The 26,825-nt window shown below is 39.7% G+C and overlaps 2 protein-coding genes across 4 annotated transcripts in view; both read left to right on the top strand.

Moving 5' to 3' along the window:
- LOC127364661 (protein mono-ADP-ribosyltransferase PARP14) overlaps window positions 1-26,825 on the top strand; it is a 29,516-nt gene that overhangs the window by 1,708 nt on the left and 983 nt on the right. The window contains exons 3-15 of one of the 3 annotated variants that reach the window (XR_007885049.1): window positions 329-2,443; window positions 2,615-2,851; window positions 2,952-3,176; window positions 3,450-3,516; window positions 3,787-3,936; window positions 4,084-4,143; window positions 4,343-4,519; window positions 4,995-5,133; window positions 5,248-5,303; window positions 5,668-6,387; window positions 6,500-6,633; window positions 6,712-6,889; window positions 7,306-7,705. Coding sequence is in view for 2 of the 3 variants with exons in the window: in XM_051402350.1 (XP_051258310.1) it covers window positions 329-2,443; window positions 2,615-2,851; window positions 2,952-3,176; window positions 3,450-3,516; window positions 3,787-3,936; window positions 4,084-4,143; window positions 4,343-4,519; window positions 4,995-5,133; window positions 5,248-5,303; window positions 5,668-6,387; window positions 6,500-6,633; window positions 6,712-6,889; window positions 7,306-7,586 (4,539 nt within the window). In the remaining variant the exon portion in view is untranslated. Of the gene's footprint in view, window positions 1-328; window positions 2,444-2,614; window positions 2,852-2,951; window positions 3,177-3,449; window positions 3,517-3,786; window positions 3,937-4,083; window positions 4,144-4,342; window positions 4,520-4,994; window positions 5,134-5,247; window positions 5,304-5,667; window positions 6,388-6,499; window positions 6,634-6,711; window positions 6,890-7,305; window positions 8,706-26,825 lie in introns of those variants that run through there. The other 2 variants (XM_051402350.1, XM_051402351.1) reach the window with 2 other exon arrangements.
- LOC127364662 (protein mono-ADP-ribosyltransferase PARP14-like) lies at window positions 15,376-26,819 on the top strand. Its single transcript, XM_051402352.1, is given in 14 exon segments — window positions 15,376-15,780; window positions 17,042-17,175; window positions 17,573-19,681; window positions 20,172-20,238; window positions 20,509-20,658; window positions 20,798-20,857; window positions 21,057-21,233; window positions 21,719-21,857; window positions 21,972-22,027; window positions 22,392-23,111; window positions 25,366-25,400; window positions 25,402-25,500; window positions 25,579-25,756; window positions 26,443-26,819. Coding segments are annotated over 14 exon segments (4,380 nt in total). The 5' UTR covers window positions 15,376-15,605; the 3' UTR covers window positions 26,724-26,819.

The raw sequence follows: 26,825 nt of genomic DNA, 5'->3' as shown, positions 1-26,825 counted from the left end.
TCCTGGTATTATCATTATGAACACTTCCTGTTTTCAGTTTTAATTGGAACAACTGTGAATGATTTGAATCAGGGTATGTGTCCAGTTCATTGTTGTGTCAAGTGAAGCATTAGGAAACTTAAGGTTGAAATCAACATTAAAAACCTAGAAAAGATAACTTAAATTAATCAAAGTTATTGAGAGTAAAAAGCAGTTTTTTCACACTTTAAATGTAGATGTATGTATTTTCTTCATCTGTATCTTTTAAACACTATTTTGGATTTAATATCAATAACTATTTAAAACTGCTTTCATGCACTGAAAATCAAAATGTATATCTTTTCAACAGCAAAGACAGCAGGCCAGTCTTACTTCAAGCCTAACAAGTGGTGAAGAATATAAACTACAACTTGATTCTTACCTCCTTCGATACCTAAAGGAATGCCCTAAGGCAGAGAAAGAACTAGAGGAAGAACTCACCTCTGTGGCCTGCTCAGCCCAGCTTTACCCAGAAGAAGAGAGGGTTTTAGTCAGGAGTTTAGCTCATCCTGGTGCTGTAGATGAAAATAGAAATTGGAAAGCTGAGGTAGACAAACTCTTCGCTGGCTACCTGTGCCACTATGAGATGGACTCAAACAAAATTAAAGCTTTGCTTCAGTCCTGCAGCTCTCCTCAGACCACAGATGAGGTGAAGGTGTATAGCGAGGTTGGCATGGCTGTTGTGGTTGGGAAATGTTCTGAGGTGAAGGCTAGGTTGATCAATGTAGAGGACTCACATGTTAAACGAGGGTCACGTTTAGGTGAGAAGACAACCACTATTCGTCGACTGGGAGAAGCCAAACTCCGTCTTCTCTGGAAAGAGATTGAGCACAGTTTGGGACGGGATTTTCCAGGTGTGAAGGTCATGCAGGGAGATTCAGGTCAGTTAGTTTTGGAAGGTTCTGTGGAGGAGATTCTAAAGGCTGGAGAGTGGATCACAGGTGAGGAAAATTTGGTGTTAGAAAAGAAAGCTTCTGACTTGAGTCCACATTTTTTGACGTTCCTAAGGCAGGCTTATGGCGCACCAGGGGTGCTATGTGACTTTTTAGGGGTTGGTGACAAGGTGGAAGTAGAGTTAAGAGACACAGAGCTACGTTTCTTTTCCCTCACTACTGATAAACTGAATGACACAGAAAAAAAACTGCAAGAAAAATTCAAGGAAGTAAAGTTTGATGTTCCTAACTTCTCGGCTGTGTCATCTGAGCTTCGGGAAAAGCTTAAGTCCAAGACAAATGAGCTCAACCAAAGGCAATACAGGGCTCAGGTTGTGTTTGGGTCAAACAGCACAGTGTTCTTACTGGGCCACACCAAAGAGGTTGAAGAGCTGAGTGAAGCTGTCACACAGTTTATTTTGGACCAGGCAAGCATAGAAGGCAAAGTTGTTCTCCCTTTCCCAGAGTTGGAACAACTCTTACCAGAATTGCTGCAGCTGAATGGTTTTGATTATTCAGGGGTTACCTTCCATCCCTTAACATCTTCTTCTGGGCCCATGGTGGTGCTGGAAGGTCCATCAAGCAAAGTGACTGAGGTCAGGAACAGGCTGGGTCCATTTCTGGACTCCCTTGTTAAGGACACCGTCACCATTGACTTGCCTGGGGCAGTTAGGTATTTTGTAAGTCCCTCTGGACGAGAAAACATTTTAAGTGTTTCTCATTCTCAGAAGTGTCTCCTAAAGGTTAAAGAACAACCTCACTTTACTAGACAGAATTTGGCATCTGGTGGCACAATGGTTTCCAGCTACAGCCTTTGTGATGGGCTCCAGGTGCTAGTGTGTCAGGGTGACATCACCAAACAGGATGCTGACGCTTTGGTGAATGCTGCCAATGAAGATCTGGACCATGGTGGAGGTGTTGCTGCTGCACTGAGTAAAGCAGGTGGACCTCAGGTGCAGAAGGAGAGCAGGGCTCTAGTAAAGCAGACTGGGAAAATTCCTACAGGTGATGTGGTAGTGACCACAGGGGGTAACTTAAACTGCAAGAAACTGCTGCATGCTGTTGGGCCTGTAGGTGGAAAATCAGGTGGCAATGAAAGGGTATTGCTGGAAAAAACTGTCCAGTCTGCTCTGAATTTAGCAGAAATGATGGAGTTCAAATCTATAGCCATGCCCTGTATCAGCTCAGGTTTGTTTGGTGTTCCTGTCAATGTGTGCTCTGAGGCTATTGTAACTGCTGTCAAGAAGTTTGGCAGTGAGGGAGGGCGAAGTCTGAGCAGAATCATCCTGATTGATAACAGAGGAGAGGTGGTGAGGGCCATGCAGGAAGCATGTGATCGGCTACTCCAAAGGATCACTAGAGGAAACGTTACAGGTGATTTGGGGTTCCAGAGGGGTGTTGCTGCTGAAGACTCTGCAAGAGGAGCCACTGCTGGACCTCCTGGAGATGGCGTCCATGTAGAGATCATTCAGGGAACCCTCGAGACCCAGCAGGTGAGAAACGATGTTGAAGCTGCATTAATGTAATTCAGATGTTTCAGAAGCTCTGCCTTAGTTGGTGGGCACTGGTGTATTTGCATGCAGGGCAGATGCTACAGAATCTACTTTTGAGATAAACATGGTGATCATGATCATGGATGAAATTAGATTGTTATATTCTCATAGGTGGATGGCCTGGTATCCCCTATGGCTAGCCATGATCCTCTTTCTACTCGTGTTGGAAACGCTTTGTCCAGCATGGTTGGACCTCAGCTGACTGCAAAATTTCATAAGGAAGCAGGAGGAGCAACACTGCCTGGTGACACAATCCTAGTGGAGGGCTTGTCTGGGCTTCCATCTAAAGGAGTGTTCTTCCTCAATCTCTTACCCTGGGATAATAAACAACAAGGAACTGCAGTCCAGGTGACACGTTTTGCATCACATTGGGAAATGTGTTTTGTTTTTTCCGCTCTCTTAAAAATCTAAGAGGTGTAGTAACCTTTATAATCTTTGAATCTTCCAGGTTCTGAGACAGGGCATCAAGAAACTTTTGGCTAGCTGTAGGATCAGGGGATATAGTTCAGTCGCTCTCCCTGTTCTTGGGACCGGTGCTGTTCTTCGTTTTCCACACAGTGTGGTGTCCAAGGTTGTTCTGGAGGAGATTTGTGGATTTGAACAGAACTATGCCAGCAGAACACCTTTCTTGGTCCGTATTGTCGTCCACCCAAGTGACAAAGAATCTAGCAAGGTAAAGGAAATGCAGTAGCAGTGCCTTGTAACCAAAGAGTCCAAAATTGACCGCATCCTAAAGAGTGTGTCCAAGTTCATTAATTGTAGGCTATGCCCTTTGTAACCTCTTATGTAAGTGCTAATTTGATATCTACTACTGTTGTCATTTATATTATTTTTCTTAAGAATTTTGCACAATGAAATTACCATTATTGTCTACAAAAAAGGAAACTAAACTTGCAAATAAGAGCCAGTTCACATGATTTCTTTTTGTATTTTCATGTTACTACAGGCCTTCCAGTCTGCCCAGGGAACTTTGCATCTCAGAGGATTCACAAATGATGTAAACCCAGACCAAGGTTAATGTGTATATTTTCTTTTGCTTATTTGTTTGCTGCGCTGGTAGTGTACAGAGGTTGTTTGCTACAAGTAGGTCCCCACTGCTGTCATACAATAATGCATGTGTAAAACCAAGCTGAATTAAGCAAAAAATGTATGTTCTCTGTCAGCTCAATTGTAGTTCATTTTCTCTGTGCCATAATTTAATTCAATGTAAATATAAAAATATTAATGATTTAATTGAAAAGAGTAAACCATAATTACGTATTTTTTTACTGTCATGACTTCAGCTTCCTTTTACCGCCATGTCTCTGTCACTAATGATGAGATCACAGCCAAGCTGGGGGGAGTCAAGCTTCAAATAGTCCTTTCTGACATCATTCATGAGAACACTGATGTCATTGTCAATACAACTGACTTCTCCAACAACCAACAATCTGGTATGATTGATACATTTTCTAAATGTTTTGATTGACTGTAAATATGAACCATAGAATGAAATATAGAACCACATTATTTTTTGAGAATTTTGTATAAATTATATTAACCTAGGTTAGATCCTAACTGCGTGTTCACAAACTCTACAGGTGTGTCCAAAGCCATTCTGACCGCAGCAGGGGCTGCTCTCCAAGCAGAGTTTGCACAAGGTAAGCCTTAAGAGTGGACTGAAAAATACTGTAAAAATACTTTTTAGAGGTTTTCAGGTGGTGTACATTATTTTTACAACACTAGTGGGTGGAACTGTGTATTAATTCAGGTTTTCACCACCCAACATCTTATACACAAATAATAAAATAACAGTATTTGTTTTATTACTGTCATATCTGCTTTTATTGTTTTCGTCAGTGGGAATTCCAGCAGACTACATGTGCACCACAGGACCTGGGTTGCTTGGCTGCAGGGAAATCATTCATGCTAGTTTTAAGTCTGACGCTCAGTTGATTCAGAAAAATTGCAAAAAGATACTGCAGCAGTGTGAGAGCAAAGGCTACCACTCAGCAGCTTTCCCAGCTATCAATACTGGTTTGTACTGTGTGCATGTGGATGTGTGTGTGTGTGTGTTTATGAGTGTTTAAGTGTACTTGTGCAGAAAAATAGTTTTAATCACCTTAAATGTAGGAAGAATTTCTGGTTTACATATAGTTAAGTTTAAAGTGAGTGAAAAACTTCACATTTAAATAAATTTAAAAACACATGACAACAAGTAAAAGTAAAACTTGTTCTAGTAGAAAGCAGTGTACTAATAGATCCATAAATCTATAGATTCATTTCAGCTGGCCTTAAGTAGTAGGCCAATATTTATTATTTTATTATGGTATAGTATAGGGTCTGATAATAGTGTAAATTTAGGACACATTACAACATTTGACACATTACAAGTAATGGCATATGAGCGAATAGAAACAAAATTAAGGTCACAACCAGTCACTGTAGCAATGTAAATGCCCTTACTGGTAGAACATGTGTATCTATAACCATAACCTTTATATCCCATCAGGTGTGGCTGGTATGGACTCTGTCAAAGCTTGTAAAGCCATGCTGGATGGCATGACCTCAGCTATTACAGACTTGAAACCAAAGTCCCTCTCACTCATCCGCATTGTCATCTTGCAACAACCAGTCTTCCAGGTTTTCAGGTCAGATGTAAATCTGACAAACATAGAGATAAATGTGTCATTTATGCATGGATTGGATTGTTTGACGAGTCAGAATGGTTTGTTTTAAACTTCCCCTGATATGTATGTTTGCAGATCAGTGTTGGAGAACCGCTTTGGACTACCAGCAACACGCCGCCTCAACTTGAAAGGTTTGCTTTTAGTTATTATCACATAATATTTAATAAGTTCATCATATTAGTTAAGCTTGTTAGCGGGCTAAGATTTCACGCAAATTAGCACTGAACACATACACAAGTATAGCTGAGGATGTTTGCAATGTCATTCTATAAAATATTGAACATGAAGAAAAGTGCTGTCTAAAATGTTAGGGGATTACTAAAGAGAATACCCTTGAGGACTTTGAATATCTGTTGCAACTTTCTTGTCAGTCCATCTAATAGTTGTTGAGATGTTACACTAAAATAAAGAACCACAAATGTCAGCCTCATGGTGACACATGGTTTCCTCCACAAAAACTTTTTATAATGTCCCTTTTTTCTTTTCTTTTTTTAGAAAGAGCCAAACAAATACTCAAGAAGTGCCAAGACAAATGTTCAAGGACCTCTACAACTTCAGCACCTCAAGGCAGAGCCCTCATCTCCTTAAAGCCACTGCCAGCTGTGATAAGTGTGATTGGTCGTGGTCCAGACGTCATCAGTACTATCAAGAGAGATTTGGAGGGGATCCTGCAGAAGCAGCTAGTAGAGAGAGAGGTGGATGTGCTTGATTTCTCCAAGCTTGATTCCATGGAGCTGGAGGCAGTACAGGCAAAAGTGAATGCCTTCGAAATAAGCTTGGAGCATAGGAGACGTCAAAGTACAGAAGGTGTGAATGGCAACAGAGCAGGAAACACAGCTAGACCTGAAGCTAGAGATCGGTCAGGGTCAAGAGGAGATGTCTATGTGCTGAAAGGCCTGAAGGAGGATGTTTTGAGCGTCATTGAGCTTCTAAACAGAGCATTCCAAAAAGCACTTTGTGAAGACTTCCAAAATAAAGAAGAAGCAATGTTGGCTCTTAATGTCCAGTGGTCGATTCAGGATGTAAATGGAGTCTGGCATGAGGTGAGCCTGCATGACAACTACTTGCTGGAGGAGGCTCACATGAGAAAAGAGGTGTCTGTCGATATTAAAGCACAAGACGGCACGATGGTGAAAGTGAACTTGAGGGCACGAGAAGCCACAAATTGGCAAACAGGCATCACATACAAAATAAAAAGGAATGACTCTGCTGCAAGTATGTCACATTTTTTAGTTTCCACTTCATTCCATTTTACTTCAGATTAAGCAACTTGTGTTAAAACCCATCCTCTAAACCACAACATTAATTTGTGTGACTTCTACTTTAGCCATAGAGTTGCCACCACAATGGGAACCTATGCACGAAGAAGTCTTTAAAAAGGTTGAGCTGCAACCTACCTCACCAGAATATCAGGCTGTAGCCCAGGGTTTCCTCAAAACGGCTAAATACACCATTCATAAAGTGAGTATGCTAAGACAAAAACCCATATTTCTCATCGTGTCATTCATAAGTAATTGATTGATTATTTTCTGATCTCAGATTGAGCGAGTGCAAAACCTCTACCTGTGGAATGCCTATGCTGTGTGTAGGCAGCGAATACTTGCCAAGAACGGTCCAGCAGACCTTGGGGAGAAGTCTCTCTACCATGGCACATCTGTAGAGTCATGCGACTGTATTGAAAGAGACAGATTTGACAGGAGCTTCGCAGGAGCCCATGGTAAGGAATGTTATCAAAGGTTGTTATATTTAATCGCCAATTTTTCTGAAACAATAAAATGGAAATAAAAGTTAGGTATTATTTATTAAAAGTGTATCACTCAAAACTCAGCTAATCCGCTTTCTCAAGGGTGTGGTTTGATCAGATTGAATTCTCAGTGGCCCTTGCATTTAAAGTTACATCCTGTTTTCATTTTTGCTTAAAAATGAACACAGTGTTTGCAGTGTTGTACAATTAATTAAAAATACTGTGTTGTCCAGCCTGTTTAAGTTCGGGAATTACACTTACTTGCTTTCTTGCCAACCGTTATAACCACTCACACGTCTGTATGTTAAATATTAAGCTAAGCTAAGCTATTTCCCAATGTTGAACAATTCCTTTAAGCTGACATGTGTTTTTATGTAATTCTATCACAGCTGCTGCGTATGGAAAGGGAGTTTACTTCGCAGTCAATGCAGCCTATTCAGCCAATGGCTTTTCCCCAGCAGACGCTGCAGGCCTGAAGCGGCTGTATGTTGCACTTGTCCTGACCGGCCGATACACAGTCGGTAATTCTTCCATGAAAGCACCCCCTCCTCGAGGCTCAGACCGCACTGACTGCTTCGACAGTGTGGTGGACAACAAGCAACCGCCCTCCATGTTCGTGATCTTCCACGACGACCAGGCCTACCCTGAATACCTCATCACCTTCAACTGAAGAAGCCTGAGAAAAGAAATGGTTCAGTACTGTGCACTTCTTAAACACTGGTGATAACTTAGAACGTGCCTTAAATTTAGACTTTGGGTCAAGGTTGAGTTTCAGGAGCAGGACCACACCTTAATTATCTCTCTTCTGGCACTCTCATAAATACCCTCTCCTCCCCTTTTGCTCTCACATTCTATGCCCCTCCCCCCACCCATTTTCTATGGGTTATGTCTTACTCTCTCGAAGGCGCCTAGGGGGTCCATCGTGCCCAGGGTGCCCACCGAAGCTTCTCCACACCGCATCAACATCCCAGAAACAGATTCAAGTATCATACATATTTTTCGTCCGGTTAATAATATTTTGTTATGGTGTGGTCCTTGCTAGTGAATCACTCCTTGAAATTACATATATATTTTGTTCTGACTTCTGTAATTCTTGTGATATAAAAAAAAAGCTGAAAAGCAGTCGGTGTAAATGTTACTCCTATTGAGCAGTTTAATTTCGCAAAGATTGTTCTTGTAGGCTTATTTTCATGTATTTTATCTCATTGGTTAATAGTCTTTTACACTGGTCTATTTGTTTTGTTTAAAAATCATTTAGATTTTTCATGTTAGGCATGATATTTTAAGACCTAGTTATAAGTTTACATATTTAGCAGTGTGACTTCAGTATACTGATTTGAATATCTGTCTCTCGGTTTTGGGCTTTATTCATCCTGTTAACATGTGTGAAATAGTGACATTCTGTATTATGTAAAATATTACGTATATAGGTGACACACAATGTATTCAAAAGTAAAATCACCTTGTTTCCCTTATTTCTGATATTTAATATCTAGGGGTGAAACCATCTGTGCCATGGTAATTGATTTATCAGAAGTGGTCACACATTATTTTGGAAGTACAATTATGATACTAGACTTCCGTAACAGAGTATATGGCTAAACAATCTGCTTTAAGTGAGTTTCAATTGAAAAATGAAGAATTTATTTAACTATACCATGAATATTTTGTAACTCCAAAGTGAAGATATGTTGGACATTAAAATACATTACACAAGAGTCATTGTTACATTACAATTGATACACCTTTAATAATGTAATAAAATCTAATAAAAAATAATGATTTGTGATCTGTGATGTGATATTATGTGATACTAATGAATCATGATTAAGAAGCATAAAATATACACATTTCAACACAACATATCTAGTGTTTATAAAAAAATAAAATAAACAATATTCAAATAATTTCTAAGGTTTTAAAATTTAAAAGGTACTGTTAACACATTTTCAAATATACATATTCTTTTAAAAGAACATGAACAAGAACATTAACATTAGGTTTTTACAGCTGCAGAATGTCACATCACATTTTGTAATCTGTTGACAATCATTAAGAAGAGTTTTTGTGTAAACTGTTTGAATATAAAATATTTTCATACACTTCACACAGCGAAAAGCAAAAATCCACTGAATGTTGAGTACTTATTTACATTATCACTGATCACCCGATTATGCCAAAGACGAACATTGACATAGTCTCCAACTTGAAGCTGCAAGATAGCGCTGTTAGATCCAGAGGATGGGTGATTTTGATTAACATTATACCATGACACTATTTTGTTTTCATTTCTGTACAAACTGCCACCACAGCTTGCAGTTACAAAATGTAACCATAATCATTATTAAATAAACCAGTTACCAGGCAGTTATGGAGAGAATTTTGTTCCTTTATTATTCAATCAAATAGAATAGATTTGAAACCAAAAAAGCAAAAAAGAGTAAGTGGCAATCAAAAAAATTTTTTTTTTTGAGATCGAAACAGAACAGGTTGCAATTGAAAAAAAAATATGAGAGAACATATTTCTTCAACTTCAATCAAAACTAATGTTTGTAAGTAAAAACATACAGCCATTTTGCTTATAAAATCAGTCCTCTTTGCTTGCGAGTTCTAAAGTTTTGCTTGCGAATTCAACTGCACTTGATGGGCCGGGCCTACGCAGGTGGATGAGAGAAGAGTTTCTATTGGTTGGTTTGACCTGGCTACGTCTTCCGCATTACACCCACTTCGCCCTTGTGCTGTGCAGCTCGGAGAAGCCTGTTGCTCTTGAAACGTTTCCCATAAGTAATGAATTGCGCTATATATCGTTGGCTACAGCCTGCCGTACATTCACAACAACAACACAAGTAATGAATTATAATGAAAATGCAACTTGAGGCTGTCGTGAGAGATATAAACATGAAAATATATTATGAAAATATATTGTATATAGCAATTCTTGGCATATCTTGCTCAGATGTATTTGACTTATAGAAAATTCAATGAAGTCATGAGATTATGTGTTTGTGTAATTTGTGTACACAAATGTAATACTTTAGTTATATTTAATTCAACAACTCTGAGTCATTTTTGTACTTAAGGGTTTTAACTGAGAATATGTGCTGAGAGGACATTTTAGTTTAAAAATAAACTTTTCTTGCTCTCTGCCTATGTACTTATCTGACAGCACCAATATAATACGTTTCGTCTGCTGTGAATCTACCTTTTGCCTAAAGGATAACAAGTTATTCTTGTCAAAAATGGACAGTTTCAGGGCAGTGATAAAGACCTATTTTTTTTCTTACCTAAATGTTGCAGAGCTTATGAACAGGATTAATATACTTTTGTGAGCAGTCTTCATCAGCACAGAAGGGAGGGACATCGGAGCAGAGTGAAGCTGAGGAGAGCAGGAAGCAGGAAGGGAAGTTAAGACTGTATCACGCAAAATCAGTTAAGTGTTATTCAGATTTTAGTGTTCTCAGGTGATTTGGAACAAGTCTTCAGTCTGCAGTAGTGTACACTCAAAAACAAAAACACCAAAGTACTTTTGTGTAGCTTGTTGTAAAGTTATTGTTGATACAGTTAAAACTGTAATCCTATATAAGAAATATGGAGTCTGAAATGTGGCAGTTGAATGGTTATACACATTTAAGTTTAAATATAATCAATATGACCTATTTTAAAAATCCATTATAAGGAATTAATCAAATTTGAATTAAAATGAGCAATGGAAGGAATAGAGCTCCGATTGGTCAGTTGCTATGTGATGGCAGGAGTTTGGTCAATAACAGCTTCAAATACTGCTCTGTGAATTGCATTGAATCACTGTGTAGCAAGTCTTGCTACAATCAGGGGTTCTCCCAACACACAAACTCTCAAACCAGGTGGTTGGAACACGCAACTATTATTTGAGTCTCTCAGATACCAACACCAACTACACTTCTCTTCCGCTACTCAGTGGCTCTCACTCTCAGTGGCATCTCTCCTCCCTAGTCCAGCACACTACTGCAACATAAAGGGTTAGAGTGATTAGGCAATGATCAGCAGCTGAGGGAATCAACTCACCTGGTGCTGCTCTCACAAGCCTTCCCCACACCTCTCTCTCCTGCAGCTGAGCGCAAACCACACCCACCTCCACACACTGTTATATCTGCACTGAACCACAGTTATATCTGGTTTGATTATGATTTGCATATTTCCCCTATATTCCTTTACCTTGGATTACAGAGTGATGTGTATTTACTCGCATTTAGACTAGCAAATCATTGTGTTTGGTTCACTGTAATATTGGTTTCATCTAAAAGAGCAAAGCTGCAGTGGAGTCTGTTTCTGCTCATTCTGATGGGTACGTGGATCAGTGTACTGCTGCACAACTGGGCAGCTTATTTCTGTTCTGTTTACATCAGAGACTCTGATTTATGCATTTTTTAGATTAAAATGGTCAGATTAAAATATCTTTAACTTCGCTACCCGACATATAAACAGTGACTACAGACTAGAACTAACCTCAAAGCGGTTTGGAGGCTTGTTTGTACCATCAGCCATCAGACTCCACAACGCCACAGCACCCAGTACCTCCAACCCCTGCAGACTAAGACAAATTTAAACTCCAATCTACAACGCACTACTATTTATATTTAATTTCTACATGTACAGTTTAGTTTTAGTCAAGCTGCTAAAATATTTGCACACCATTCGTATTTGAATATTGCATAGTGTATATTCTTTCATTTATAGTCATATTTTCTATTATATTTTGTAATATTTTATTTTGTGATATCTTGTTGTACCTCCACTTCTGTACTCTTTCTTTTGCACTACTTTGCCCTATACTGTTGTGTCAATTGTGAATTTCTCCTACACTGAAAAAAGTGTAACATGCAGTTGTTTATTCAAACTAATAACTGCCATTTAAAACAGGATAAAATTATTGATTTGATTGTGAAACTCATTCTTTTTGCATTTAGAGACATCAAGTTTGATTTATACTGAACTAAATATACGTCCAAAGGACCCAAAACAAAGTTTTTGATTTCTCTCAATTTTATTTTCTTTTCTTCATGACCTGCAGGTAATATTTTTAGTTTGAGTCGAATGTGAATTGCGCACCGCACAGTCAGAGCACATGTTAAGTCCCGTATCTCTCTCGGCATACCTCCTGGGTGGATTTCGTCCAAAAATAAACGTAAGTAGCAAAGTAGTTGCTGATAATTAAAGTTTCAGTGTTTTGTGTTGTCAAAATTGCAAAGAATAGCCCAATTTAAGTACTTAAATGGGGCGATAGCTGGCTAGCGAGCAAGCATTTACCGGTAACGTTATGACCATGAATAATAATAAATGTATTTGTGCCGCGCTTTTACAAGTATCGGTAACGTAAGCTAGCCAAAAGCCATCGCTAGTCCAATTGGGCTACATTCAGGGTTAAACAGATATTGCGCCTGGAGATTTGTTCATTGCAGTTTGTAAACAAAACATTCAGACTGGGCCCGTCCTCTCGGGCTCAACTGTGTAGCCTCCTGCCCCTGACAGCAACAGTTTAGGACCGGAAAGAAAAGGAAATACAGTCCGAGTGAAGCGCTGGAGACGTGGGCCGATAACAACGGGAGCCTCTTGGTTCTGTATTATGTGGTCTTCAGAGAGTAGTAATTGTTTATTTTATTTTATTTTGTATGCTTTCATAAACCACAAGGCCGCTCTCTTCAGTTCCCTGGCTGTAGCCTGTAGCTTCATCCAACCTGAACAGGTGACATATTGCATCTACACTGCACATCGCCTTTTTAACCATTTCAGAAATCACCCTGAATATTAGACCCTCACTCATCTATACATTTTCATAGCAGCAAATGGACTACTGTATTTTTTTTAGCTCTGTTTATTGAGCCAACACAGATCAGTGTATCAAATGTAAGGGAATTCACTATTTCTTCCTTTGTTTTCTCAGTTATCGGATGTGGAAATGCAAAGACTGCAGCCTGTCATTTTCAGAACGATCTGAGCTACTAAAACAAAAAAAGGCCGATTGCCTAATGTTAATATGTTGCATATGGTTCATATGTTAAAGATTAATAAATACATTTAACGTAATCTGTTGGCCAAGCGTCTTTTTTTATAGAGTTTATAAGGTGGCAAACACATTATTTTTTAAGTTAAGTCAAATAAAATGTGAAAAATATAGTTTGGATATATGTAAATTAATTAACTGGTGTCAATTCAAACATTAATTCATGTTAATTCAGTTAAAAGTGAATACATTAGGTTGGTTCAATTTCAATTTATTAGTTTGGTTCAATAACTAAAATGTTAAGAAAATAATTTGGATCAAGGCAAGGAATTAAGGTTGAGTCAAGTGCATCATTATTGTTTACATCAACATAAAATAATCAGGTCATAAGAAGTTACTCAATTTAGATTCTGTGAAGTCAAATATTTTAGATGTGATATCTGGACATAATTTTTTTTTTTAGCTTGAGCAAGGTTATACTTTTTTCAGTGTAAGGGGGATCAATAAAGGAACATTTTATCTTATCTTATCACTAACTTTGAGGAGCAGAGATGGGTCCAAGCTAGAGCCAAGATGACGACATTTTCGTGACATTCCTACGTCTGGCTGGGACTGCACTACACCTGCACCCTGGATTTGTGGTTCTGGGTCAGCTGGTCTGCCATGAGAACAGAGCCTCAGATGGAAGAAATGATCACTGTGTCATGTCTGGAGCCATGAACTTCTTACTTTGAATTGCTGTTGTGGCATATGTAAAAATCGTAGCTTAAAGAGAAGAACAATCTAATTACAGATTATATGCTTGGAGAGAGTGGCTGCAACAAAGTAAATTATAAAAGACTACATGATTACTAAGGCTGTTTACATTTCAGTAGCAAGACAATTAAGTCTGAGGTAACCCAGAAAACTTCTGTTTGTGTCTCCTTAAACTGATTTGGGATCATGGCTAGATGACAACTTCAGACAACAACAAGCAGTCACTTTGGAATATTTTGTTTTGGTTAAGCTTTTCTGACGTTTAAAATATATTAAATCATATTTCTGTCATTATCAAATTACTGAGTTGTATACAAACTAATAAAAATAGATTTTTCGATTGTATTTTTTAAAAAAGCATGTGGAGTGATTCTCTTTATGTTCATTCATAAGTAATATCTAATTTGAGAGACTACTATGTATGAAATCCATGTAAAAAGTACAATAGTAGCCTATTATCAGAAATCAAAATGTATATGGCTGTGGATTTATATTATTAGTCATTTTATTTGTTAATACTGATGCATCAGTGCATAAGCAGCATTTTACTATTGTAGCTGCAGTAGAGGAGGAGGCAAAGAAAAAGCATGTTTTTGTCAAGTATTTTACAGTCATATGTTTAGTAAGATACTGTATAATACTGTACAATTATGTGAAGCTGTATAGGCCTAAATGGAATACTTCACTTGCACATACATAGCCTATATACTCGTAGTAAGCTATTGCACATACATGCATATGCATACATGAAGTAGCCTATATTATTAATACTATGATTTTATGTAAAACTTAGATGCATCGCCTAATACTACAATACTGTTATTGAAATTCATGATTAATACTGCCATGAACCTGCCCTAGGATAATGACAAAGGAGGGAGACTACACAGATAATGTAAAGGTTTAAAACAAAAAGAAGTTTAATTAAACAATATTAACAATCACAATTCATAATATGTATATGTACGTCAGTGTGGTCAGTAGTGTAGTGTATCACGCATCAGGCATGCATGTGGAGTATATTTTAGAAGAAATTATCCAAGTGGAGAGAAGAAATGGAAACATGGAATGAGACAGATGTACACAGAGAGACTCAGAGAGTTTGAGATCATGTCAGCTATTAGTTTACAATGAGATAGGGGAGAGGGTGGATATTAATACCAGTGTGTAATATGATCAGCCTTCTCCCCCTACTAGCATGGTGGGTCAGACAGTGTGTGTGTGTGTGTGTGTGTGTGTGTGTGTGTGTGTGTGTGTGTGTGAACATGGGTGAAGTGTGTGTGGAAAAAGGTAATGCATATATCCATATACCAAAGACTATCAAAAACTAAAGACAGCAACAAACCAAGAACCTGCTGACTGGAAGGAGAGAGAGAGAGAGAGAGAGAATGGCCACACCCTCTGCCACTCTGTCTCCTGTGACGAAGGAAAAAAGACCCAGCCCAACCAAAGGGGGGAGGGGTCATCACAATACTATAATTGGAATTACAATAATAAGTTCCCAAGGTCCCAAGCTACTGGTTTAATATGTTATTGTTTTTTGTTATGCAAAAGTTTAATCCAAAGAGTAACAAGTAACCTCAGCTGTCAGGTTAATGTGATGAAATAAAAAGTACAATAGTTCCTTTCGCAGGTACAAGTAGCCTGGAACGTTTTCGAAAATGAAACTAAACCTTGCTTGAAATTGAACAGTATGTACTGTTCCAGCACTCCTGTAAAAGGTCGCTGACAGATAATTCCAGTGACTCAGTGACTTCTGCAGTGTGAGGTGGGGAATCTGGGTGTTTCCTGGCAGTCAGATGTTTTTGTTGGTGGCGTCTTCTGTCACAGAGCGCGCACCCGACACAGTACACAGATCATCAGTGCCTGCTGATCAAACCGGTTGCCCAAGGCGGAGGTCGCTCTAAGAAGTGTCTACACATTTGACTATTAATTCTGTCTAGTGTTTACACTATGGGGGATACTTACCAGTATCCCGTTTACTTCGAGTGTCCAAGTTTGAACGGAGAACAAAGGAAGAGGACAGAAAACTACTTCCAAATTCGCCGCAGATCAGGAGGAGGAGACTGCGGCTTCATAACAAACATAAACGATAAAGTTTATAGCATTGCTTTTAAAGAGCGAGATGGTAAGACGCGTCACTTCAAATATCTATGTGTTGAATTTGGTTCTTGACGTTGATTTCCTAATGTTGTATAAAATGTTTTGTTCTGGTGAAAATGAAAGTAAGGAATCGTGCATTAGAAAAAACGGGTTGATCTCATTCGATTATGTATTTTCCTATATGAAATAAGCCAATTTTACTGTTCGCAGACACACATCCAAACTGTTTGACTGCCAATGTTACTTTTTCACATACTGTACATGAAGCTAATCGATCTATAGTACATTTCAGTTTTGGAAAATATTTTAGTTTCACTTTCACATTTGCTGTAGTTCAAAGTCAGACTGTCACAAGCTGAATCTTAGACTCTGCCTTTTCGATGCAGCATTTGATATATGTGTCATATATTCGCTCAAGCTGAGCTAAATAGGTTTGCAAATCTTTAATAACGATTATAACTATTACAAAAGTGTAAATCGTAATCACAAGCCACGTAACAGTCTGTCGACTCCATCATTTCTGGTGTTGTGAGAAAGTTTATAAAACTAATTTGAACAGTTTTTCAACAAACAACAACAATGAAAAAAGAGAGAAAGAAATCTTTCATTCCGGGTAATCCCCACAGCACCTTGTGATTACATGTGACACCTTCACCTCCACTGATGAGGGTGTGGCAGTGATAAAATATGTCTCCATGTTTGTTTAGTTGAAATGAACAACTGCACACTGATTGAATGCAAGGGTGGCTTATGACACAATGTTCTGCATCTGATTTTAGTGTGTGTTGTCACATTGTGCATCTCTTGGTAGTCATTTTGAATGTATATGTGGTCATTTTGGGTCTGTGTGAAATTCTTGTGCATCTCTGAGATTGTTTTCCCTATCTTTGGAATTGTATTTTTTCAAGTTTTTATATTTTTATGGTCGTTTTGTGATTCTTTGTGGATTTTTTGGGGGTCTCTTTGTAGCAGAAGCTTCCTCACACAGCATATCTACACCAACACTCATCAGCACATATATTATTTTAAATTGCACATTATACAGAATATAGCCCCGTTCAGTAATCTATTCATTCATTCAGCATCCGTTGAAAAGACAGCAGACACAGGTTTACTGATAACTTGGCTTTCTGCGCAAAGCAGGCGCACAGTAAGGGAAGAATTAAGGATTCAACATTTTATACATACCTTATTTTATTTAATTGAGGCAGGGAGAGTCGGAGGGGCAACAAACTTGTGCTGAAATACAAAAGCTGAAATAAGTCATGTCCTCTTTTCTGTCTCAGCCCAGCAAAGAGTCCTGCAGAAATCTGAACATGTGTTGGAGTTTGCAAGTGGCCCTCTGGTGCTGACTGTGCGAGGCAGCCCGGGACCTACAAGCAAACCAGTTAGCCCAAAACTGGACTTAACTTCGTCACAGGTCAGCATGGAAAGTCTACTACAATAGTGTCTCATCTCTTAATAAATATATAGTCTAAAACACGTCCTGGTATTATCATTATGAACACTTACTGTTTTCAGTTTTAATTGGAACAACTGTGAATGATTTGAATCAGGGTATGTGTCCGGTTTATTGTTGTGTCAAGTGAAGCATTAGGAATCTCAAGGTTGAAATCAACATTAAAAACCTAGAAAAGATAACTTAAATTAATCAAAGTTATTGAGAGTAAAAAGCAGTTTTTTTCACACACTTTTAAATGTAGATGTATGTCATTTTCTTCATCTGTATCTTTTAAACACTATTTTGGATTTAATATCAATAACTATTTAAAACTGCTTTCATGTACTGAAAATCAAAATGTATATCTTTTCAACAGCAGCAGCCCAGTCTTACTTCAAGCCTAACAAGTGGTGAAGAATATAAACTACAACTTGATTCTTACCTCCTTCGATACCTAAAGGAATGCCCTAAGGCAGAGAAAGAACTAGAGGAAGAACTCGCCTCTGTGGCCTGCTCAGCCCAGCTTTACCCAGAAGAAGAGAGGGTTTTAGTCAGGAGTTTAGCTCAACCTGGTGCTGTTGATGAAAATAGAAATTGGAAAGCTGAGGTAGACAAACTCTTCGCTAGCTACCTGTGCCACTATGAGATGGACTCAAACAAAATTAAAGCTTTGCTTCAGTCCTGCAGCTCTCCTCAGACCACAGATGAGGTGAAGGTGTATAGCGAGGTTGGCATGGCTGTTGTGGTTGGGAAATGTTCTCAGGTGAAGGCTAGGTTGATCAATGTAGAGGACTCACATGTTAAACGAGGGTCACGTTTAGGTGAGAAGACAACCACTATTTGTCGACTGGGAGAAGCCAAACTCCGTCTTCTCTGGAAAGAGATTGAGCACAGTTTGGGACGGGATTTTCCAGGTGTGAAGGTCATGCAGGGAGATTCAGGTCAGTTAGTTTTGGAAGGTTCTGTGGAGGAGATTCTAAAGGCTGGAGAGTGGATCACTGGGGCTGAAAATTTGGTGTTAGAAAAGAAAGCTTCTGACTTGAGTCCACATTTTTTGACGTTCCTAAGGCAGGCTTATGGCGGACCAGGGGTGCTATGTGACTTTTTAGGGGTTGGTGACAAGGTGGAAGTAGAGTTACGAGACACAGGGCTATGTTTCTTCTCCCTCACTGCTGATAAACTGAATGACACAGAAAAAGAACTGCAAGAAAAATTCAAGGAAGTAAAGTTTGATGTTCCTAACTTCTCGGCTGTGTCATCTGAGCTTCGGGAAAAGCTTAAGTCCAAGACAAATGAGCTCAACCAAAGGCAATACAGGGCTCAGGTTGTGTTTGGGTCAAACAGCACAGTGTTCTTACTGGGCAACACAAAAGAGGTTGAAGAGCTGAGTGAAGCTGTCACACAGTTTATTTTGGACCAGGCAAGGATAGAAGGCAAAGTTGTTCTCCCTTTCCCAGAGTTGGAACAACTCTTACCAGAATTGCTGCAGCTGAATGGTTTTGATTATTCAGGGGTTGCCTTCCATCCCTTAACATCTTCTTCTGGGCCCATGATGGTGCTGGAAGGTCCATCAAGCAAAGTGACTGAGGTCAGGAACAGGCTGGGTCCATTTCTGGACTCCCTTGTTAAGGACACCGTCACCATTGACTTGCCCGGGGCAGTTAGGTATTTTGTAAGTCCCTCTGGACGAGAAAACATTTTAAGTGTTTCTCATTCTCAGAAGTGTCTCCTAAAGGTTAAAGAACAACCTCACTTTACTAGACAGAATTTGGCATCTGGTGGCACAATGGTTTCCAGCTACAGCCTTTGTGATGGGCTCCAGGTGCTGGTGTGTCAGGGTGACATCACCAAACAGGATGCTGACGCTTTGGTGAATGCTGCCAATGAAGATCTGGACCATGGTGGAGGTGTTGCTGCTGCACTGAGTAAAGCAGGTGGACCTCAGGTGCAGAAGGAGAGCAAGGCTCTAGTAAAGCAGACTGGAAAAATTCCTATAGGTGATGTGGTAGTGACTACAGGGGGTAACTTAAACTGCAAGAAACTGCTGCATGCTGTTGGGCCTGTAGGTGGAAAATCGGGTGGCAGTGAAAGGGTATTGCTGGAAAAAACTGTCCAGTCTGCTCTGAATTTAGCAGAAATTATGGAGTTCAAATCTATAGCCATGCCCTGTATCAGCTCAGGTATGTTTGGTGTTCCGGTCAATGTGTGCTCTGAGGCTATTGTAACTGCTGTCAAGAAGTTTGGCAGTGAGGGAGGGCGAAGTCTGAGCAGAATCATCCTGATTGATAACAGAGGAGAGGTGGTGAGGGCCATGCAGGAAGCATGTGATCGGCTACTCCAAAGGATCACTACAGGAAACGTTACAGGTGATTTGGGGTTCCAGAGGGGTGTTGCTGCTGAAGACACTGCAAGAGGAGCCACTGCTGGACCTCCTGGAGATGGTGTCCATGTAGAGATCATTCAGGGAACCCTCGAGACCCAGCAGGTGAGAAACGATGTTGAAGCTGCATTAATGTAATTCAGATGTTTCAGAAGCTAATTTGCCTTAGTTGGTGGGCACTGGTGTATTTGCATGCAGGGCAGATGCTACAGAATCTACTTTTGAGATAAACATGGTGATCATGATCATGGATGAAATTGGATTGTTATATTCTCATATGTGGATGGCCTTGGTCACCCAAGTGACAAAGAATCTAGCAAGGTAAAGGAAATGCAGTAGCAGTGCCTTGTAACCAAAGAGTCCAAAATTGACTGCATCCTAAAGAGTGTGTCCAAGTTCATTAATTGTCGGCTTTGCCCTTTGTAACCTCTTATGTAAGTGCTAATTTGATATCTACTACTGTTGTCATTTATATTATTTTTCTTAAGAATTTTGCACAATGAAATTACCATAATTGTCTACAAAAAAGGAAACTAAACTTGCAAATAAGAGCCAGTTCACATGATTTTTTTTTTGTATTTTCATGTTACTACAGGCCTTCCAGTCTGCCCAGGGAACTTTGCATCTTAGAGGATTCACAAATGATGTAAACCCAGACCAAGGTTAATGTGTATATTTTCTTTTGCTTATTTGTTTGCTGCGCTGGTAGTGTACAGAGGTTGTTTGCTACAAGTAGGTCCCCACTGCTGTCATACAATAATGCATGTGTAAAACCAAGCTGAATTAAGCAAAAAATTTATGTTCTCTGTCAGCTCAATTGTAGTTAATTTTCTCTGTTCAATAATTTAATTCAATGTAAATATAAAAATATTAATGATTTAATTGAAAATAGTAAACCATAATCACATATTTTTTTACTGTCATGACTTCAGCTTCCTTTTACCGCCATGTCTCTGTCACTAATGATGAGATCACAGCCAAGCTGGGGGGAGTCAAGCTTCAAATAGTCCTTTCTGACATCATTCATGAGAACACTGATGTCATTGTCAATACAACTGACTTCTCCAACAACCAACAATCTGGTATGATTGATACATTTTCTAAATGTTTTGATTGACTGTAAATATGAACATATAATAGAACCACATTATTTTTTGAGAATTTTGTATAAATTATATTAACCTAGGTTAGATCCTAACTGCGTGTTCACAAACTCTACAGGTGTGTCCAAAGCCATTCTGACCGCAGCAGGGGCTGCTCTCCAAGCAGAGTTTGCACAAGGTAAGCCTTAAGAGTGGACTGAAAAATACTGTAAAAATACTTTTTAGAGGTTTTCAGGTGGTGTACATTATTTTTACAACAATAGTGGGTGGAACTGTGTATTAATTCAGGTTTTCACCACCCAACATCTTATACACAAATAATATAATAACAGTATTTGTTTTATTACTGTCATATCTGCTTTTATTGTTTTCGTCAGTGGGAATTCCAGCAGACTACATGTGCACCACAGGACCTGGGTTGCTTGGCTGCAGGGAAATCATTCATGCTAGTTTTAAGTCTGACGCTCAGTTGATTCAGAAAAATTGCAAAAAGATACTGCAGCAGTGTGAGAGCAAAGGCTACCACTCAGCAGCTTTCCCAGCTATCAATACTGGTTTGTACTGTGTGCATGTGGATGTGCGTGTGTGTGTTTATAAGTGTTTAAGTGTACTTGTGCAATATGGTCAACAGAAAAATAGTTTTAATCACCTTAAATGTAGGAAGAATTTCTGGTTTACATATAGTTAAGTTTAAAGTGAGTGAAAAACTTCACATTTAAATAAATTTAAAAACACATGACAACAAGTAAAAGTAAAACTTGTTCTAGTAGAAAGCAGTGTACTAATAGATCCATACATCTATAGATTCATTTCAGCTGGCCTTTAGTAGTAGGCCAATATTTATTATTTTATTATGGTATAGTATAGGGTCTGATAATAGTGTAAATTTAGGACACATTACAACATTTGACACATTACAAGTAATGGCATATGAGCGAATAGAAACAAAATTAAGGTCACAACCAGTCACTGTAGCAATGTAAATGCCCTTACTGGTAGCACATGTGTATCTATAACCATAACCTTTATATCCCATCAGGTGTGGCTGGTATGGACTCTGTCAAAGCTTGTAAAGCCATGCTGGATGGCATGACCTCAGCTATTACAGACTTGAAACCAAAGTCCCTCTCACTTATCCGCATTGTCATCTTGCAACAACCAGTCTTCCAGGTTTTCAGGTCAGATGTAAATCTGACAAACATAGAGATAAATGTGTCATTTATGCATGGATTGGATTGTTTGACGAGTCAGAATGGTTTGTTTTAAACTTCCCCTGATATGTATGTTTGCAGATCAGAGTTGGAGAACCGCTTTGGACTACCAGCAACACGCCGCCTCAACTTGAAAGGTTTGCTTTTAGTTATTATCACATAATATTTAATAAGTTCATCATATTAGTTAAGCTTGTTAGCGGGCTAAGATTTCACGCAAATTAGCACTGAACACATACACAAGTATAGCTGAGGATGTTTGCAATGTCATTCTATAAAATATTGAACATGAAGAAAAGTGCTGTCTAAAATGTTAGGGGATTACTTAAGAGAATACCCTTGAGGGCTTTGAATATCTGTTGCAACTTTCATGTCAATCCATCTAATAGTTGTTGAGATGTTACACTAAAATAAAGAACCACAAATGTCAGCCTCATGGTGACACATGGTTTCCTCAACAAAAACTTTTTATAATGTCCCTTTTTTCTTTTCTTTTTTTAGAAAGAGCCAAACAAATACTCAAGAAGTGCCAAGACAAATGTTTAAGGACCTCCACAACTTCAGCACCTCAAGGCAGAACCCTCATCTCCTTAAAGCCACTGCCAGCTGTGATAAGTGTGATTGGTCGTGGTCCAGACGTCATCAGTACTATCAAGAGAGATTTGGAGGGGATCCTGCAGAAGCAGCTAGTAGAGAGAGAGGTGGATGTGCTTGATTTCTCCAAGCTTGATTCCAAGGAGCTGGAGGCAGTACAGGCAAAAGTGAATGCCTTCGAAATAAGCTTGGAGCATAGGAGACGTCAAAGTACAGAAGGTGTGAATGGCAACAGAGCAGGAAACACAGCTAGACCTGAAGCTAGAGATCGGTCAGGGTCAAGAGGAGATGTCTATGTGCTGAAAGGCCTGAAGGAGGATGTTTTGAGCGTCATTGAGCTTCTAAACAGAGCATTCCAAAAAGCACTTTGTAAAGACTTCCAACATAAACAAGAAGCAATGTTGGCTCTTAATGTCAAGTGGTCGATTCAAGATGTAAATGGAGTCTGGCATGAGGTGAGCCTGCATGACAACTACTTGCTGGAGGAGGCTCACATGAGAAAAGAGGTGTCTGTCGATATTAAAGCACAAGACGGCATGCTGGTGAAAGTGAACTTGAGGGCACGAGAAGCCACAAATTGGCAAACAGGCATCACATACAAAATAAAAAGGAACGACTCTGTTACAAGTATGTCACATTTTTTAGTTTTCACCTCATTCCACTTTACTTTAGATTTAGCAACTTGTGTTAAAAACCATCCTCTAAACCAGTGGTTCCCAACCTTTTTTCCTTGAAGCCCCCCTTGCCTGTGTCCAAGACAAGTCAGGCCCCCTCAACCCCAACGTGCAGGGGGGGCTGTGTGTTATGTTATTACCTGTTTTTATTTGAATTAATTTATACAAACTCATCAACTTTGCCAACCCAATAAAGTTGGCTTCACATGTGTTTTCATATTTTTTGACCAAACAATAAAAACGATGAATACAATGACAGAAGGGTACAAAAGGTATAAAATACAAGATATGAAAAGCTTCTCATTTAAATGAGTGATACTAGAAAAGTATAAAAACATACTCAGTATAAAATAATAAACACATCTACAAACTAACAGGAAATAAAAACGGACTTTTGGAACAAACATGACTAATAAAATAACGGTGTGAACTATGAACCTAGCTAGTTCCCGGCTCCTCAGCATGAGCTGAACAATAAATCTAACACACCAAGAGAAGTGGGACTTGCGGTTCGCTTTGTCCACCCGACTCGATCTCAGAGTCAGTTTCCTGAGTTACGAACCGGAAATTGCAAATAGAACGCTCCCGAGGACGTATAAACGACTCGTTAAGTCGTCTGAGCTCAGAGGACGCCGAGTTCAGTTACCAAGATGGCTACTCCGAGCATCACACGTAGTAAACATTGTGGTGTTCTACTATTTTAAGCACTCTTGTCTTTGTTGTAACCAAATGAAGAAGTCGTACACACAGCACTGTATACTGTTACCTATAGGCATGTCGCTACAGTCTTATTATGTGTTAAATACCGCCTAATTAGTTAGTTAGTTAGTTGTAGCTTGTGCAGCTGAAATTGGCTAGAGACGCTCCATGTTGCTATGACAACAGTGCCGAGTCTTGAGCAGAAAGCAGAGCAGTAGCGTAACGTTAACGTTAATCAAAATTCAGATATCAAACTGTGAAATATGATTGTGTAATATGTAATGAACATCCGCGGTGGGTGCACCGTAAACCAGATAATCACTATAACATTATGAAACGTCCAAACTGCCTATTGCAACCAAGCTCGTCGTGTTGTGTGCCAAACAGAACGTAAAAACCCGCGGTTACTCGTTTTCAAACACGGATGTGACGTCGCTCTCGAGCTGCAAGTTGCGATAACAAGACAAAATGAACGCACCCTTAAGCGTCCGGTATACTCAACGCAGACCAACTGTCGCGCGACAACGTGACGTCACAGGAGCGCCGTGACTATATATACTTGGTCGCGGCACTAGTTGCAGTCTTCTCCTGAACAGAGGTGTCGCTAGTGAGAAAAGGCTACCGACTTTGCTATTTCTACGCACTAGAAGAAGAAAACATTTTTTGTTTTTTTGTTTTTTTTTCCAAATCGGTCGCGGAGGTTCTTAATTTTCCAGCATGTGTCCCCCTCAGTGACGCACTGAGAGAATTCTGGCATCTCTGTGCTCCTTTATTGAAGGATCGTACAGATCGTCCATCTTCCTGTTTCCGGTTTGTCGTGCGCAGCTGAAAAAAAAAAGAGAGGTGCGCGACGTCACGCGACCAGGCCAAAATCCTGGCGTGCCAGCGAGATCTACGTCATTTTGACATCATGTTGTCGCGCGACAGCTGGAGTGCGTCGAGTATACCGGGCGCTTTAAGGCAGAACAGCCAATCATCAGCCGGTCACACTCGAAGCATGTGTCATGTTTGAGGCAACAACAGGAGAGGAAGGGGCAGAGGACGCAGCAGCAGTGAGTGCAGACAGAGCGGCCAGGGAAACAGAGCGACTGTAGTATGGTGTTTGTGCAAAACTGCGGAAAAACTGCAGAAAAAGTGTGGGTGTTGAACCCTCTCACCGGTAAAAGTGTGGGTGTTTAAACACACACATCCCCTACGGGTGCGACGCCCCTGCCCTACCCGCATACACGCACTAAATAGGTAATAAATAGCTTAATGAATTTAAATGTGGACCAAAAATATGTTTCAATTTGGATTATACAGAGTTTTGATTACCCAATTGGGTGTGTTATTGGGATTTTATAAATGTAATTTTTGTAAATAATAATTTTGGTAACCTCACAACCTCAGCAGACAAAGCTGCGCGCACCCCCTGCGATCTCTGGAGGCCCCCTAAGGGGGGGCACGGACCCCAGGTTGGGACCCACTGCTCTAAACCACAACATTAATTTGTGTGACTTCTACTTTAGCCTTAGAGTTGCCACCACAATGGGAACCTATGCACGGAAGAAGTCTTTAAAAAGGTTGAGCTGCAACCTACCTCACCAGAATATCAGGCTGTAGCCCAGGGTTTCCTCAAAACGGCTAAATACACCATTCGTAAAGTGAGTATGCTAAGACAAAAACCCATATTTCTCATCGTGTCATTCATAAGTAATTGATTGATTATTTTCTGATCTCAGATTGAGCGAGTGCAAAACCTCTACCTGTGGAATGCCTATGCTGTGTGTAGGCAGCGAATACTTGCCAAGAACGGTCCAGCAGACCTTGGGGAGAAGTCTCTCTACCATGGCACATCTGTAGAGTCATGCGACTGTATTGAAAGAGACAGATTTGACAGGAGCTTCGCAGGAGCCCACGGTAAGGAATGTTATCAAAGGTTGTTATATTTAATCGCCTGAAACAATAAAATGGAAATAAAAGTTAGGTATTATTTATTAAAAGTGTATCACTCAAAACTCTAATCCGCTTTCTCAAGGGTGTGGTTTGATCAGATTGAATTCTCAGTGGCCCTTGCATTTAAAGTTACATCCTGTTGCCATTTTTGCTTAAAAATGAACACAGTGTTTACAGTGTTGTACAATTAATTAAAAATACTGTGTTGTCCAGCCTGTTTAAGTTCGGGAAATACACTTATTTGCTTTCTTGCCAACCGTTATATGAGAACCACTCTTACGTCTGTATGTTAAATATTAAGTTAAGCTAAGCCGATTTGCTTAGCTTAGCATACAGACAGAGAACAAGAGGAAACAGTTAGCCTGGCTATGTCCAAAAGTATCAAAATATGGCTAGCAGCACCTCTAAAGCTCATTAAGAAGCATGTTATTTTTCGTCTGTTTACTCGTACAAAAGTGTAAAAACAACACTTGGCGAAATGTGCTGGGCTGTCTCCTAGCTGGGCCAGGCTAAGCCAAGCTAACTGGCTGTAGCTTCATTTGAGTAGCGTGTGGTAGTTTGTAAGAAAGCAAATAAGCAAATTTCCCAAAATGTTGAACAATTCCTTTAAGCTGACCTTTAAGCTGTGTTTTTATGTAATTCTATCACAGCTGCTGCGTATGGAAAGGGAGTTTACTTCGCAGTCAATGCAGCCTATTCAGCCAATGGCTTTTCCCCAGCAGACGCAGCAGGCCTGAAGCGGCTGTATGTTGCACTTGTCCTGACCGGCCGATACACAGTCGGTAATTCTTCCATGAAATCACCCCCTCCTCGAGGCTCAGACCGCACTGACTGCTTCGACACTGTGGTGGACAAGAAGCAACCGCCCTCCATGTTCGTGATCTTCCACGACGACCAGGCCTACCCTGAATACCTCATCACCTTCAACTGAAGAAGCCTGAGAAAAGAAATGGTTCAGTACTGTGCACTTCTTAAACACGTGCCTTAAATTTAGACTTTGGGTCAAGGTTGAGTTTCAGGAGCAGGACCACAC

The sequence above is a fragment of the Dicentrarchus labrax genome, unplaced genomic scaffold (genome assembly GCF_905237075.1).
Source record: "Dicentrarchus labrax unplaced genomic scaffold, dlabrax2021, whole genome shotgun sequence".
NCBI classification, from domain to species: Eukaryota; Metazoa; Chordata; class Actinopteri; family Moronidae; genus Dicentrarchus; species Dicentrarchus labrax.
This window is presented reverse-complemented; position numbering and strand designations above follow the sequence as displayed.